At 38.6% G+C, this 17,290-nt stretch overlaps 1 protein-coding gene across 3 annotated transcripts in view; it reads left to right on the top strand.

Annotated features, from left to right (window-relative positions):
• The window catches only part of Cytip (cytohesin 1 interacting protein), a 76,875-nt gene that overhangs the window by 53,746 nt on the left and 5,839 nt on the right, over positions 1–17,290 (top strand). For all 3 annotated transcript variants that reach the window (XM_006234202.5, NM_001012086.1, XM_039104820.2), the window contains 6 exons: positions 3,245–3,294; positions 3,599–3,653; positions 6,464–6,566; positions 6,768–6,861; positions 9,628–9,697; positions 16,946–17,012. In XM_006234202.5, the coding sequence (XP_006234264.1) occupies positions 3,245–3,294; positions 3,599–3,653; positions 6,464–6,566; positions 6,768–6,861; positions 9,628–9,697; positions 16,946–17,012 (439 nt within the window). The remainder of the gene's footprint in view (positions 1–3,244; positions 3,295–3,598; positions 3,654–6,463; positions 6,567–6,767; positions 6,862–9,627; positions 9,698–16,945; positions 17,013–17,290) is intronic.

Here is a 17,290-nt window from a genome sequence, read left to right as displayed (position 1 = left end):
CCATCAGAGAGTATGATGGTGTATTTAAATTACTTTTTTATTTATATGTTCATTGCTTAAAATAGCCTCTTTACTAGTCCAGAATGGAAAATAATTTATAATCTGATTCAGTCTGAACTTTCTGTGTCACTCATAACCCAAACAAATCATTCGCAGGAGTAGTCCTCCCTTGCCTTAGTATTCAACTTTAGCCAGAGAGCTACACAGAACTGTTAAAAGGAGAGAGGCAAGGGGCACCCTCTTCTGTATAGAGAACACTGTTTGGAGGGCCTAAAAGTTTCTAGACTTGAATCTATGCAAACTAACCAATCACTTAAAAGGCACGCAGAGGAAATCTTGAGGCTCCCAACAATTCTATAAATACTGGGCAGGAAAAAGGACATTTAACATTATGGTAGCCAGGTATTTTATCAATTCTTGCCAACTGTTTGATTTGTGAGGACCGATTAAATCGTTCCAACATTTACTCATTTAGCAGCAGTATTACGGTGTCACCCTTTTGCTTTGCTTTTCGTAGCTCTTTTTCTGTACTACTTGATTTTTGAGTAGTTTCTTAACATCCTGTTTGGTTCTTTTTTAATCCTATGTTTGAGACTTTAATTTTTTTTTCTTTTAAAAATTACCTTTGGATTTTTCCTATGAACCTCGAATTTAATGAAGGACAAAGTTAGCAGGGCTCTTGGTGCATCCCTTTGAGCTGAATGTCTCACCGCCATTCACTTGCAGATGGCATCAGATGGCATCTGAGGCGTAGCTCAGTCTGCCTGTCTTACTATTTTTAAAGTCACAGTTTATCCTTGGCCTCTTGTGAAGCCCTGGGGTGGAAAGTAAAACCAGCGTAATTCCCTAGAGTCTCAAAGCACACAGATGACGATCTGCAGAAGTGAAGCGCTGCATCAAATGTGCTCTATGCTCCTCATATCCATGTCCTTGTGTAGACACAGGCGAGCCTCCAGGTGACTGACAAAGAGAATAATGTGAGAAGGCACAACAGCAAGAGCAACGCTTTGAAAACATAAAGCCCTTAATTGGGTAATTATAGTTGACAGATAGCTGAAATAAGTACTCGACAATATGAATTAAGTGTGACATACAAGGAAATGTTGATAGTGCAAACAGATCAAGAAAATCTGAGCACACTGTAAGGGTGAGATGGACAATGCTTGCAAATATGACTTTGTTTTAAAAGTAGATTTCACAGGGATGGAGCCTTCCGATGGAGCCTTCTGACTTAATTGCAAAGTTCCCGTTCTTGTTAATCTCTCTCGCTATGTCTATTTCTCTCTGTGTCTGTCAATTTCTCTCTGTCTCTCTCTGTTTCCCTGTCTCTGTCTGTCTCTGTCTGTCTTTCAATCTCTCTGTTGGTCTCTCTGTCTCTGTCTCTGTCTCTCTCTGTCTCTGTCTCTGTCTCTCTCTCTCTCTCGTTTGTATGTGTGTACATTCATACATTCAATATTTTAGGCACAGGACCAGATTATTACAAACCATTCAAATTGCTGTAGCTATCCCATAATTGGTCCTTATAAATCAAAAGTTGAAACTTACTACAAGCCTAGAAGATAATTGTAGGTCTGAGCCCGTCTGCCTGAGACTCTAAGTCTAAATGACAACATAACACAGAGCAATTGTTACATATAAAATCTGTAGATGACGACACCATTATATATAGTGGCTGGTGGCTGAATTTTTAACACCAAGGCATCCCAGGAAATTGTACAATTGTTGGCATCTGGTGCCTGGCCATTTGAGTAATGCAGACTTCTGTGAAACTTGTCCCACGTGCATTAATTTCTCGTATGTCTTTTCCATGTGTGTTTTTAGCCTCATATTATTTTTATTTATCTGTACCACTGCTTTGATCTACTATTTTATTTGTTTGCTTATGAATGACAATTACAGGATGGTGGCATTTAAATGCGATGGCTTATTGGCAGAAAAGGTGGCTCCTCATTAAGATCACTTGTGCTCTTGTAGAGGATCTAGGTTCTAGGTTCAATTTCCAATGCTCTCATGGACGCTTACAACGGGTAGCCCTTGATTCCAGTTCTGAAGATCTGGTGACCCCCTCTGACCTTGAAGATTCCATTCACCACACAGACTGTGTATATATATATATATGTGTGTGTGTGTGTGTGTGTGTGTGTGTGTGTGTGTGTGTGTGTGTGTCTGTATCTATATGCATGTATAGCAAAACCTTTAAAAATATAATTAGGGGCAAAGTTATGTTTTGAGTCTTTGGAACAATATTTAAGAAAGGACTAATTAGAAAGTAACATCTATTAAATATTTCTTTAACAAAACTACAACAATGTTAGAAATGGACCGCAGTCCTTACAACTGAGGTCTTCCCTTTTGCTGACCCCTTCTCTTTATAAGAGTTTGGGTCTGTCCCAGAAGCTTATGCTTATATGACTTTTCCCAAAATGTGCAGAGGAGTGGATGTTATGTTATTTATAGCATTATGAAGTTTCTTCCCTTTCTTGGCAGGAAGTCTTACTATAGTCTTCCAAAACTATTGTGAAATAAATCATAATCAGAATTGAGGTTTGGAGTCCCTCCCTCGTCTTTCTGAATCTATTTTTCATTTTCACACCTAACTATTTGTGGGTGGGTGGTGGTGTTGGGGACTGAATGAACATCGATGTGTGTGTACATGCACACAATGCTGTGCATGAGGAAGTCAGAGTTCAAACTGCAGTTGGTTCTCCCCTCTCACCAATCAACCCTGGGTGCTGAGCATTTTTAACCACTGAGCTGTCTTGCCAGTCATCTTCAGTCATACTTTTGTATGTAAGTTCATTTTTTATAGATTTTCTTAGCCTGGTAAAAAGAGTAACACATTGAGCTTTTATAAACATAAGCATTTCAACGGTATCTAAGAAAATACGGACTGTGTTGCCTTCACGTTATTCTTTGTGGGTGTTTCAGTGTGGCCGTAAATTGCTTATTGTGAGAGGGTGACATAAGTGCTGCTTTGGCATAAAGCCATCGTTGGAAGTTTGAAGTCTGCTACTTGGTATGAAGCCACTCTACCCCCCATATCTTACTAATCGAGCTTCTCCCCATCTTCTCAAAAGAATGTCTGGGAGTCCCTGATCTCTCAGACTCTCTTTGCTATTAAGAGAGGATGGACATTGCTAATCTTATTTAACAAGGTTTCCAGGGTGGTGATAACAATGAAGGCTTTTGTGATCCAGAGCAGTCACAGACATATCTTAAAGACTTGCTGTTTTATATTTTTCAGCTTGCGTTGGCCAGATCAAGCTCTCTAGGTGACTTCTCCTGCTCTCAAAGGTAAAGAAATTCATTGGTTTCTTTTCTTTCTTTTTCTTTTCTTTCCTCTTCTCTTCTTCTCTTTTCTTTTCCTTCCTTTCTCTTTCCTTCTTTCCTCTTTTTAAGTCTCTGCCTGAGATAAGTGCTACACACACACACACACACACACACACACACACACACACACACGCACATGCACTGCTCACCCATACTACAATTTTAGGAATGAAAGCTAATTCATTGTAACAGTAATTATTAATGTTAAATATGTGCTCAATATGATATTTTGATATTTATTCAGTTTATTTTTTATTTGCACTTACAGGAAGGTTGTTACTGTGGAAAAGCAGGACAATGGAACCTTTGGATTTGAAATTCAGGTGGGCAGTTTTTAAACATTCTAGATTTCCTAGGGAAAAACAGTCACTAATTTCATCACGATATTTGTAAAAAACAATGAAGTCAGGATAGGGATAGAATGACCATGGAGGCTAGATTTTACTTAGTGTGTGGTTTGTTGTTCAGTGTGTTGGGTTTATGGGGAGAGAAAACATTCTATTGCCCTTCTATTTCCTTCTAGAAATGCACTTTGCTCCCTGTGCGTCACTACGGTCTTTCTTAAGGATGACTCCAGACAAAGATGCTTGATATTTTACGACCTTAAATAAGAAAGCAAAAGACGTTTACAGAAGTTTATTTTCAGCTAATCATATTCTTTCATTGTATGTAAATCACAGTCTAAATACTTGAGTTGGTCATGGTTGGTCATGACAGCACTTGGGAGGCAGAGGTAAGAAGTTCCAGGCTAGTCAAGACTACCTTGTTTCAAAAAATAAAAATGAAAATGAAATACTTGTCAGATGGTATATCTGTGTATATAGAATCCATATATGTTACAATTAAGACCACTTTTTGAATTATAGTGAGAAATTTGTAACACACACACACACACACCCCATAATAATACTTTATTCCTTGAAATCCCACTGGTGGAAGTTAACATTGGTCTTCCTAGGTTTCAGTGTGGCTGTCCAAGAATATTTGTTGCCTGTCTTTTTATAATTATATTTGAGAAGATGGAGAATGCAGTCAAGTGGACTGTAGACTAATTGAGTGGGGCAACTTAAGTCCCATTTCCCCACATCATTTCTGCATTTCTTTCCCACGTGCTTTGCATAATCGAATTCTTATGCTATATGTCAGAGTTTAGATCTTCGCTTCAGTGAATGCTGTTTTCAGAAAACATTGCCATGGTGGCAACCCCATAAAAGGGAACTCGTTTGTATTTTAAGATCAGGAGCAGGAAGCTGCTACATTAAACATGTTTTATGAGTAAAGAAACAACATGGGATGAATGAGGAAGTTGTGGGAGCAGAGGTTTCTGCTTTCTGAGCTCTGCTCCTTTAAAATTTGGTGAAATCTAGAATTTACCATAAAATCATTGAGACATAATTTCTGCAGAAAACAATGCACTGAATCTATCAGATTTTAGAAGTACAGAACCGTCACACGAACTATTTGATGTTCTCTGAAGAGATACTGCATGTCCATCACGACGTCTTCAAGGTTGCCTAGTGGTAGTAACTAGATCCCTGTCACTGCTTCCTTCTGTTTCTCTCTCTCCTCGTGTGTGTGTGTGTGTGTGTGTGTGTGTGTGTGTGTGTGTGTGTGTGTGTGTAGAACCAAATTCAAAATCATCTTTACTAGATGACAGGCCACAGGAACGTGAAACCTGAGTTGCTCAATGAAGACCCGATGGCTTTACCTCTGAGCTACAGCACATACATGCCATCTCTTTGCTTAGCAGGGATGGCTTGTGACAATTTTTTTTTGAGCCAACAGAACACAAGGATGGGAGATGTGGGTGGGTGGGCGATATGGTCATATTATTTGATCAAGTATTCATTTCTGTGCCTTCGTGGCTTCTGGGTTTCCCTTTTTATCTCTAATCCCCAAATTCACAGCTGCTATGGGATGCGCATTGGCCAGCTACAGAACTCCAAGTGCTTCTTGTCTTTCTTTGTGCTCACTTTGGTACTTATCGATGGAAGCTGGGTCTTCCTGTTGGTGTGGATTGCTGTAACAGTGACTTCTGAAAGGTTTATCAATCAGTGTTTGGCTCCTGCAGCACATGAATTAGATCGGCTTCCATTTCTATACGAAGTTAAGCTCTGGTGTGATCTGAGACAGGAAGTTCTCAAAAAAGGTTTCTGATTCAGATGGGACACGTGTTATAGGCCCTCCTCTTCCTTTCAAGTAGGGGATTCTAAGTGCACTACAATCTGAGTGGAAATCAGCATTTAACCAAGAGTAGGAGTGATCTACATGTGTGAATAATCATAGTGTCTCAGGCTTGGATTCTTCTAGAAGAAAGCAACTCTCTGGTGTGGATTAGTCTTTAGTAATCAGATTTTAAAGGACAACTCAAAACACTGGGGTTTTTGTTTTTGGTTTTGGTTTTGGTTTTTTTTTCCTGAGTTACAAAACTGCTACACAGAGCAAATGTTTCCTTAGTTTTTAGAGTTTGAAGTAAAAACTAAAAACTAAAAACACCAACAATAGAACCTACTGAATTGCTTGTGTCAACTGAGACATCTAGACATGGAAGCATGACTCCATTTTTATTTAGTTGGCTGACTGAGGTACTGGTGAAAATTCAGGGCAGGAGGGGTCTGTATGCTCAGAAATGAAATTGATTGAGTCAATTAGAACAAACCCAGGGCAGATTGTCATTATTTGCACAACTCTGATTTAATATAATTACTGTTGGCCAGTCTCCCTGCTGGATGTTTTGTATCTCACACTCTCTCCCCCAATGCCTACTTTAGTCTATGGTTATGGTTTTGTCTATGGTTATTTCATCCCATTGAGAACTGAGACTCAATTTTTTTCTTAATATATAACGATGGCATCAGGTGGCCTCTTAGGCTTGAAAATAGAACATTTTGAACTGCTCACATCCCACTGTCTTTCTCATGCCCGATGTTTTGTGAATGGAATTGGCTGGTGATGATCTGGTGGAGTTTCGAAATTGGTACCTTCCATTCAGAGTGCGGTGGGAAAAGCTTTTCCAAAGTTGTCCCCTGCACTTATGTATTACACCACGTAATGCTCTTGGTATGGTTTTAGGTTTGACAAATATTTGTAGACCTTTTGGAAGAGTTACTATGTATCCACTTATACTTTATAGACCTACAGACTTCAGAACCAGAACATCTGCTCTTCAGAAGTGTGCACTATGATCTGCAAAGTGCAGGAAGACAGCCCCGCTCACTGTGCTGGCCTGCAAGTTGGTAATGTAGCTCTGCTCATGCTGAAAGCCATTTACATATCAAGAAACTCTTTGATAGCGAAGGTTAGGAAGCAGTTGCTGCTCTGAGTGTTCTTGAGTGACAATGTGCTTTGGGAGCTTGCTTGTTTTGCTTCATTTCCATGTCATTAGTTAAGTAACTAATAAAACACTCGTTTTTTTTTTTTTTCTGGGCTTCTCACAGGTGACATCTTTGCAAATGTCAATGGCGTGAGCACAGAAGGCTTCACTCACAAACAAGTGGTTGACCTGATCCGATCTTCGGGAAATCTGCTAACGTAAATATCCACTTAGTTGCAGTGGGGTTTCAAAGATGTTTTGGTGGCTGAGAATACCTGATAAGTGAGTGACTTGTCTGGTTCTGTAGACACTATTTGTAGTACACTGGAAGGAATATAGCATACATAGCTTTGGGGTAGGTATGAACATTTTCATGGGCTCCTTTTGTTTCCTGAGGATTCATGAGTTATAGCATATCGTCAACACCTGAAGTCAGGGGATGGCAATAGACAAAAGTCTTTGTGGGAGGGACATTATTTACTAATATATTTTTAATGTCAATTTAATAAAACCAGCACACATTTCTTTAGACCGAGAGAAATAGTCTTGTCGCCACAGTTCCTTAAATCTTCCAGGATTTTTAACTTTTTAAATAACTTTTAATAATTTTTTTATAATTTTAATAATAATAATTTAATAACTTTTTTCTCTCTCATATGCGTAAAACCTCTTGTCCCCTCCCCCCATTTGTCAATGTTTCATAAGAAATAATGAAATTCTCTCACCTTGGAGCATATATAGTCATAGGTATTAATGTTCAATTTATCAGAAGACACTGGTCTTCCCAGCAACTCAACGGGTTTAAACTTTTAGACTGATCTTAACCATGTCAAGGAGTTATATCTACAAACACACCCATTCGTATCCACAAAGTCATAACTATCTAAGAAAATAGCATTAGGCTTGCTTTCCCTGTGTCCTAAGGACCCAATAGGACCTTAATAATCAGTTGTAAGGGAATTCATTATTGCATAAATATCATATGCACTGAGCAAATATTGAGTTTTTAATCTCTGTGTGCATTCTGAGGCAAAAATTAACTCTGTAGAACTCTAAAATCTACAGAAGATTTCTAAAAAAAAAACCCTGAAAAATTACAGTTATTGATAACCACTCTGAGAGAGGCAGAATAGTGTAACAGGGGTGTCTCCTGAGGAAGACAGCGGCCAGTTGAGCTTAGATATTCAAAGTGTTCCATTTACTCTGAGGAAGTGCTTTTGGACCTGAGACTAAGCAGAGGGAGGAATGGATATCTAGCTCCTGGTAGGAACATGTAGGTAAAGAAAGATGTCTTCGAGCTCTGGAAATGGATTTGGCATATCCTAAGGATGAAGTGAAATTGGCGGCTGGTGGATTAGGGAGACTGTATGAGTGATGAAGTCATTGTTGGCCAAGCATCAGATCATGAGATGCATTGCTGTGCCAGGGCGTTTGGATTTTGTTCTGAGTTGGGTAGTTTCAACATGACCTAATTCATTTTTCTTCACAGACTCTTGGCCAGTCCAGGTTAATCCCTTTATATAGATGAAGTGCCTGGGGCTGAGGAAGGGTTAGTTGAGTCCAGCCAGGTAGTGAGTGACACTGGGACCCAGTCTGCTGAGGATGTCAGGACTGCCTCTTTCCAGTTACAGCCGTGCTTTGTGAGCTGCTAGTAGAATCTTCTAGACTCTTCATGAGTACTTCAAAGGAAGTGTTGGGTGGCTGTGTCGAGTCAGACTTTAAAGATGATTGATGATGGTGGAGCTGAGGGTAGCCCTTTCAGTTTTAAGGAGTAAAAATTAGAAAAGCCTTGTCTCAAAGAAACTACGTAATATCCCTTGGATTCTACGTATTTTTAGAGTCATAAGAATATGTTCCATGTAGATAAAGCAAGAAGACTATAGGTAAATAAGGGTAGAGATGGTTCTTAGAAACCCACAGGGGGATAAAATATGAGACAAGGTGAACAAAGACTGAAGGGAGAACCATCCCTACAGTTGTACGCGTCATGGCTTAGACAGCTTAGAACAACATTAAGAGTCTAATGCAGCTTGTTAGTGATTCTACTGTCCAAAAAACGAGTCTTTATCTCAATCAGAAACCACAAAGTATTTTCTGTACTATCCTCTTACTATGTTGGGTCTGAGACTGGAAGAAAAGAGAAAACGTGGTTTTACATTTAGAAGTCCTATCATATCTTTAATTTTTTCTTTGCTTTCATAAATATAACTATAATTTATTTGCGAAAAAGACTTAGAACAAATAGTTTAGAATGTTTAAGGGTGTGATTCCAAGGTGAAATTAACCATCATCCTCAGATGGAGGATTTGTAGTCAAAACAATGCTCAAAACAAACCAACTCCTGAGAGAATAAACCTTCTATTTTTAGAAAATCTTTGATGTAGGAAGAGAAGAACAGTGTTAAACCAGTTACTCTAGATGGCCACTTATAAGCTAAAGGTTTTCTGATAAAATAGCCATACACAGTTGCAGATAATCTTCCCTGTTTCAAGAAATAACACATCGAGCCCACTGATGCGGAAGTCCTGTGCCTTTTTTTATTGATGTACCATCTGGCTCATAATAGATGCCGAGTGAATGTTTACCAAATAATTAAGATTATTGAGCCTGTCCAGGCAAGAATAGATTCTGGTGGGTGAGCAACATAGTGTCTTAGTGCCATAGTGCCATAGTGCCATTAGCATGTACCAGTGCCTTCTAGAAAATGAGCTATGGTTTATAATTAGCCAGGATCTTTTCCTCCACTCTTTGCCAGACATTTTTCCCTTTGTCTTCTTTTCTTTCCTTCACTGTTGTTCAGAAGTTTGGCTTAGGTCCAGATACTCAAGTATCCACACTCCATAGTCAAGAGCCTCAGAAAGGGTGATATTTGTGTTGCATTTCTAGTATAGCCTGCTCTCCACTTGCCGAGCTTCTTAAGGATGGTATCTCTTTGAAGAGATAGCTCTGTTGTTTACCCCACCTTTTCCCTTCTCTTCAAACAGGATAGAGACTCTTAATGGGACAATGATTCACAGAAGAGCAGAACTTGAGGCAAAGCTGCAGACTTTAAAGGTAATTTGACTTAACACAGCATGTCTTTTTTCATCCATGAATGTGTGAGTAGTAGAATAATGATCTATCTTGGGAACCCAGATAACCCTTGAAGGGGAAATTTCAGGATGCATCTAAGCTCCTGACGGGTCAAGGACCACGCAATTGCCTTGGCAGGAATATCTAAGACTGTGAATATGTGTAAATCACCCTCTTCCTTCCCCATTCAGAGTCTATGAGGCTCAGAAAGCCAGCGGGAAGGCATATTACCTGAAGAACTAGTCATTGATGCACCTGTGATCACTCTTGATTTACATTTCCTTGAAGGAGGAAAACAGAGGAAGAGTTAGTACTGAGTGCTGCAGACTGCTGCTTTCCCAGTCTCCTTCTTTGCCTCCTTTCCCTCTGAGTCTTTCTGAAAATGGACTATCACTAATGCCTTTGATGTCCTTGAGTGCCTTCCCTGGCAAACACACTATTACCTTGAAAAGAAAGAAAAGGGTCACCAGAGGCAGTGTCTGCTCAGTGCAAATTCTCTGGCATGGCTCTTTGAAGGTTTTCACAGTTCCTTAGGTTGGTGAGTCTTCCAGCCTAGGAACTCCAGACACTGCTGGAGTGAGTTTAAAGGTGCTCTGACTCCTCCCAGGTCTTAGTACTGCCCCCTGAAGGACAATGGAGCTGCCAGCTACTCAGGGATAGTTTAACTACAGGCAAGCTACTTACTTGTGTTTGTGACAATCTGAATTCATTACTTTTTGTCATGAAGGGAGCTACTACTGATTTCAAGAGGACAGTTCACTGTGCTTACATTTTATCTAGAACCTGTCCCTTCCACCGTATTTATTCACTAGCAAGCCTCACTAATATTACTTTGATACTTTTGCCATAGTGCCCATTCCCTGTGACTTTCAAGATCTATTTAAAATAAAATCATTAAGAATCCCTTCCACTCAGACTTTGATAGGGATTAATGTTTGTTCGCGAAATAAGTAAGAAGAGTTGAAATTTTTATGGTTCTTGTTTATCTCACTGTGAGGATGTTTTTCATTGTTATTTAGCACGTCATATACTCCAGAATAATTTCCTTCATGCTTTCCCAAATACATTATCTAGCTAAAAAAGGATAATCCTTTTTATTTTAAGTTTTGTCTTTTAGGTCAATTATTCAACTAATTTACTTTTCTTCTCTTATAGCATTGGCTAGGATCTTTAGTCTATTGTAAAACTGTATTCTTGACTTAAAGGACTGCTTCTGAAATTTATGTAAAATTTCTCCTCTGTGGGTCTTTGTCATCCTACATATTATTTCATTAAATGATGATAACTAGATCTTCCCAGAATGGTCCTTATATGTCTTTTCTACTTTTGAAGAACTATTTTATAGGTAATTGAAAATATTCTAGGTTTATGAGATCCAAGTTTTGTTTCCCTACTTTTAGAGCTTCTAAATTTCAGTCAGTTGTCAGTTACATTTTTTCCCTAAAAACTTAGTTTTTTCTTTTGCCTATTGAAGTCTTTAATTCATTCAGAAGTATCCTTGCCATATACTATAAAGTATGGGATAATTTGAATTTTTCCGTATGAACAGACAGTTCTCCCAATATGATTTCTTTTGTACGTTGCTTTTCTCCTCACCCGAATTTCTGTGAAATTTCTCTTTTAATAAAGTCTCCATTTAAGTCCACATTTACTCACAGGCTCTCTGATGTGGTCACTTTGATTTTTTCCCTCCAGCTCAGTTTGTAGTAGAGAGATACCTAACTGAGCGATGTTCTTAGTCCGTTGACCATCTGTCAAATTGTCAAGTTCCATGAGTAAACACTAGAGGTGTGAACGACATTTCACTTTATATAGATAACTCAGTGCCTAGGGTATTAACTATTACATAGTATTTCATATTCTTGTTGCTGTGTTTTCTTAACTGTTTTGCTCTTTTTCTTTCCATCTTTCATAAAATCTGATAATTTACACATACAGTTCATATATGTTTTTGTTGTATTATCCTTTGTACTTTAGGATTTTATCACAGTTTTTCTATAAAAATAAATTTTATGGTTAGTGAATACATAACAGATTATTTATATGTTGTTATTAATAGTAAAGCACTTTGTTAAACCACATAATCTATACTAAGTTGTTTGTATATTATTTGGTGTGCTGTACAAGGACAATAATTTACAAAATGGATCTAGTTCCCTTTTCTTCTGGGCCATCTTGGTGAGGGTTTTTGCTTAAGGTGAAGTGAACAATTCTGGCATCCTTACTGTCCTTTAAGGGTGGGTCTTCAGCATTTTTCATGTTAAGAATGGGTTATTTTTATGAATTGACTTTGGGTTCAAGAGGTTCCCATCTAAATCATATTTTTATTAGTTGGTATTCTGGTTATGTATTACAGATTATTAGATACCCATTGTACCATCAATTTACCTACAAAATTCATGATGTTCTCATTTGTAATCGCTGAATAGTATTCTATTGTGTAAATGAGCCACATTTTCTGTATCCATTCTACAGCTGAGGGACATCTGAGTTGTTTCCAGCTTCTGGCTATTATAAATAAGGCTGCTATGAATATGTGTCTTTGGGATATGGTTGGGCATCTTTTGGGTATATGCCCAGGAGCTGTATAACTGTGTCTTTAAGTAGAACTATTTCCAACTTTCTGAGGAACTGTAAAATTGATTTCCAGAGTGGTTGTACCAGTTTGTAATCCCACCAGCAATGGAGGAGCGTTCCTCTTTCTTCATGTCCTTGCCAACATCTGCTGTCATCTGAGATTTTGATCTTAGCCATTCTTACTAGTATAATGTGGAATCTCAGGGTCATTTTGATTTGCATTTCTCTGATTACTAAGGACTTCGAACATTTCTTTAAGTGTTTCTCAGCCATTCTAGATTCTTCTGTTCTGAATTCTCTGTTTAGCTCTGTACTAAATTGGATTTATTTTAAAATTGGATTATTTGGATTTTTTTCTGAATTTAACTTTCTTCAGTTCTTTATATTTTAGATATTAGTCCTCTCTTGGATGTAGAGTTAATTAGTGAAGATTATTTTCCCCAATCTGTAGATTGCCCATTTGTCCTATTGATATTGTCTTTTGCCTTACGGAAGCTTTTCAGTTTCATGAGGTCCCATTTATCAATTGTTGATGTTGGAGCCAGAGCCATTGGTGTCTGAGTTCTAGGCTCTCTCCCACTTTCTCTTTTATTAGATTCAGTATATCTGGTTTTACATTGAGGTCCTAACTTACTTGAGCTTTGTGCAAGGTGATAAATGTGGATCTATTTTCATTCTTCTCTATAAAGACCAGCAGTTAGACCAGTACCACGTATTAAAGATGCTTTCTTTTTTCTACTGTACATTTTTGACTTCTTTGTCAAAGATCAAGTGTTCATTGGAGTATGAAAATAGCCTGAATGACCTACATTTTTGTTTTTAAGGTTCCCTTTTAGGTTACTAAGTTTACAACATGAGCTGGGGTTGTTCCTCCTTTTTTTTTTTTAACTCTTATAGAATTTTTGTAATGTCATTTGAATCAGCAGGACTCAGGTTCTTTCTGGAGGGAATACTTTCAAACCATGGCTTCAGTTTCTTTATTATTAGTAAAGGTACACAGATGTCTTTCTGAAACAGTTTTAGTAAGCTCTGTGCTCATCAATAAAGTATTCTAATTTATAAATGTATAATGGGACCTGCCTGATTACCTAATAAAACTTCATTCTTAACATTTAATCCCTGCTATAGCTATGACTTTTATCTTCATTTTTATGTATTCTACTCATGCTTTCTTTTTACCTTCTTTATTATTTTCTCTAGGGGATTTTCTCATTATCCTTCCTCCTTGTGTGTGTGTGTGTGTGTGTGTGTGTGTGTGTGTGTGTGTGTGTGTGTGTGTTTATGTATGTGCCTGTTTGTCTTTCCCTCTGTTTCCTTGTTTCCTGACTAGTTTTCACTACAACTTAATTAGGTCCAGACTCCTACCTTAATTCATACTGTTTATAATTAGCTCTGATCTTTATATCTATAGATGTGTGACTCTAGCCCTATGCACTGTCTTTATTACTTCCCACATTATCTTGTGGGCTTCCATTAGAAATGTGTTAGGAACTTTTGATTTGCCTTCCTCAATAATGACTTCAACAGCATCCTTTTATATAGAACGTGTTCTTTTTAATGAGCTTTTAAATGTGATTTATACTTTATTGACAAGAGGTTCTATTTTGTATCTGTTCTTATTTCTCTCGATATTTTTGTGCTTATGAATATTGATTTTATGTTTCCATCAGAATTTATAGTATTCTTATTTCGGTGTCTGTTTTGGATTCTTCCTGTTTCTATGATGCTGGGAGAAATCCATGCCTTGATTAGCAGCTCACTGCCTTTCCTGTCATTGAGCACCCGAGGATACTGTGGGCTTGAAAGTTAGCATCCTATCTATGGGATGGCTGAGCAGTTCCCTTCACACAGGGAATCAAAGCTCTCTTTCCAGGTCTAGGTCCAGCAGCTTGGCTGCCTCTCTCAGACAGTAAATGACTAGCGTGACTCAGGCCATGAAAGGCTGCTTTGTTTCTCTCTCCCAAGGTACCTCCAGCTGGGAGCAGCTTTTATCAGTCTACTTTTCTTAGTACCTAATATTCAGTCAGCGTTTATTTCTCAAGAAGGACATTTTTGCTGAGTTCGTAGTGTTAAATAGACACTTCGAAGCCACACATTACCTCAGGATCTAAATTCCTACCTAATGCTTGATGCTTCAACTTGACAGCTCTTAAAGTTTTTGTTCTGGTTACCACCTCACATTTATGTCTAACAACCAGTCTTGAAATTATGAGATATGTACTTAATCCCTCTGGGCAGAAATGACTGGTCTGATCTATAACTCAAGGCAGGCTGGCTTTCCTTTTACACGATGACATTTTGCATCTTATATGTGTAAGCATTCTATTCACAAAGACAGTGAAGAGCCCTGTCTCTTCATTGGAAGAATTGTGTCCCTTCTGACTCACATTTTCAGGGATTTCTTTTATCTTAGCTTCTGCTTCAGATGCTTAGCGCAGATAGTGAGCTGGTTAAAGGGGTTACTTTTAAACATATGTCTGTTAATGGCTAGGCCTATTGTATACCTTGAGAAATATTTTTTCAATGAAATTTTCTTTTCCAGCCTATAATGAAATTATGAAATTAAGTGACATATTATCTGTAGGAGTAAAATAAAAATGTCAGGTGCTGGAGGAATTTGTCTTTAGGTGCTATTTATTTGTCTTATGTAGAATAAAAATATTGTGGCCGTACCTGGAACCCACTCACTGTGTGATAGCTTAGGGTCATTTAAGGAAGCTGCTTTTTACATATTATTCAGCAATATTCAACCATTCCTTCAGCTGCCATGGATGGGTCCAGTGTCGATGTAGCCATTGACACGAGGCCAGATCCACATATACCTTTAACACTCATCTGTGACTAAATGTTTAACAACCTTGAGGAAAATAGAAAAATGTCTCAGGTTTGAAATGTCTCTGCTCTTTACACTGAAGTTTTCCTAGTACAAGTCATGGCACACTTAGAAGACAAGGCTAGACCAGAAAATTGGGGATCATAAAGCCTTCAGTCACAAATATGGATTATCTGAAAAGCTCTGTCTATGAACTTTTGAAAACCAAGTTCAGAAAGGTTATATTTTTTTTCCTTGTGTCTTTAGTTTTGACTAACCACCTACTTCTTTCCTTTGCTCTGTTCTCCTATAGGAGATAACTATCTGTAGCAAAGAAGAAATGCGTAGGTCCGTAGGCTAGCTCTGGCTACTCCTCTGCTTCACAGGCCTCTGGTCTTGGTTTTCACATAACTATAAACTTATAAGAGTAGGCACAGATGCAGCCGCCCTTCCTCTGACTCCTATAGCATTTTTCAGTTCAGCAAAACTAAAACAAAAAACAAAACAACAAACAAACAAACAAACAAACAAACAAAAAACACCCAGAAAAAAACAACAACAAAAAAAAACTAACAGCAACAACAGGTTGAGCTGAGCTAAGCTTCTCACTGCTTCCATTGTCTGACTGAATGTTGTCAGCCACAGAAACGCTTCAGTTGCCGCTGTGAGCCGAAGTGCTCTGTAGACTGAGGAGTGATCCCTACTCCTCGTACTCGTTCAGTGATGTTCTTGAGATTTTCCTTTCTTTCCCTTCTTCCATTTCCTTCTAAATGCACATTAAAAAATCTTTCTATTTCAATCCTCATTCCCTCCTTCCAGGGGGTGATATATGGAGGATTGCTCTTTTGCAATGAGGCCATCTTTCTTATGGATAAATGTCCCTGGCAAGCCAGAGCTGTGCCCACATGGTGGCCTTGCTATCAGGACCTAAAATAGCAAAGGCAAGGTGAAGCAGGGGGCAGGAAGCCGGAAGGAGAGTGAACATGTAACACCTGCCTTCCCAGATGGCTTCTTCTCACTTGGCTTTGGCTTCCATTTACTTGGCTAGCTTGTGGACTGGACCAGGCCAGGCCTTCTGTGCCAAGTGACTGCTCTTACGGTCCGTTCTTTCTCATGCTGATCACATTCTTTCTATTTGCTACATAGAAGAAGCAGTTTTGAAGTAAAGAGGTGGGCTGGAGACACAGCTCATTGGTAGAATGCTAATATGTTTATGTCTTGGGATAGTTCCCCAGAACCTTATCAATGGCATGGAGGGGCACGTACTTGGGAACTGGAAGTAGGAGACTCCAAAGTTCAATATTATCTTCAACTGCCTAGTGAGATCAAGAGTCCATCTTAGCCTGGGCTACATGAGATGACATTTAAAAACAAACAAATGACCAATAAACAAACAAATAAAGTTAGGGCGCTTAAGTGTGTTGCAGATAGATGTCAAATGAAAAGATTATTTCAGAGCTCAGACTCATTGGTTGGTGATATTTGCTAAGCACTTACTAATCTCTAGTTGCTGCTCCAAATTTTTCCATCTGTTAACTTATCTAGCTCTAAAACTCTAAGGTTTCTATCCAATGTTATCTATATCACTCATGTAGAAATGCTAGTAAGCCCTTTCAAACCTGAAATGACATGCACTTCTCCAGTTTTCTTTTCTTTCTTTCTTTTTTTTTTTAAGAGAAGACTTGTGGGTCCTTGAGAAATCAGTATTCCTAATACTCTCTATAATTCAGCCTATGTCTCCAGAGAATGGGAATGGGGCTGTCAACAAAGGAAGTCTCCCCTGCCTTGCCCACTTGGATTTTCTAAGACTCAGAACCTTTCCCCCCTTCTCTTTCTCACAGCAAACCTTGAAGAAAAAATGGGTGGAGCTCAGGTCTCTGCACTTACAGGAACAGCGCCTGCTGCATGGTAAGCCCAATTTCCTGCCAGGAAACCACATTCTCGTCACACCCTCTCCGAGTTTCTGCCTCCAAATATTTTCAGAGTATCACTATTACAGTAAAAGTTTGCTTAGCACCAATGAAGGCTATGGCTCTGTGTTTTGCTGGGATGAATGCTGAGGTGATGGTGCTTGGAGGAGGTTGAGTCACACTACACTCTCTTCTCCATACAAACTACATATGAATATGAAAACATGCATGGACACGGGGATGTATGCATTTGGAAGAGGTGACCAGTGATTGGAG

This window comes from Rattus norvegicus, chromosome 3, assembly GCF_036323735.1.
Source record: "Rattus norvegicus strain BN/NHsdMcwi chromosome 3, GRCr8, whole genome shotgun sequence".
Taxonomy (NCBI): domain Eukaryota; kingdom Metazoa; phylum Chordata; class Mammalia; order Rodentia; family Muridae; genus Rattus; species Rattus norvegicus.
The sequence above is the reverse complement of the archived record's forward strand: the minus strand, read 5'-3'. Positions and strand labels throughout refer to the sequence as shown.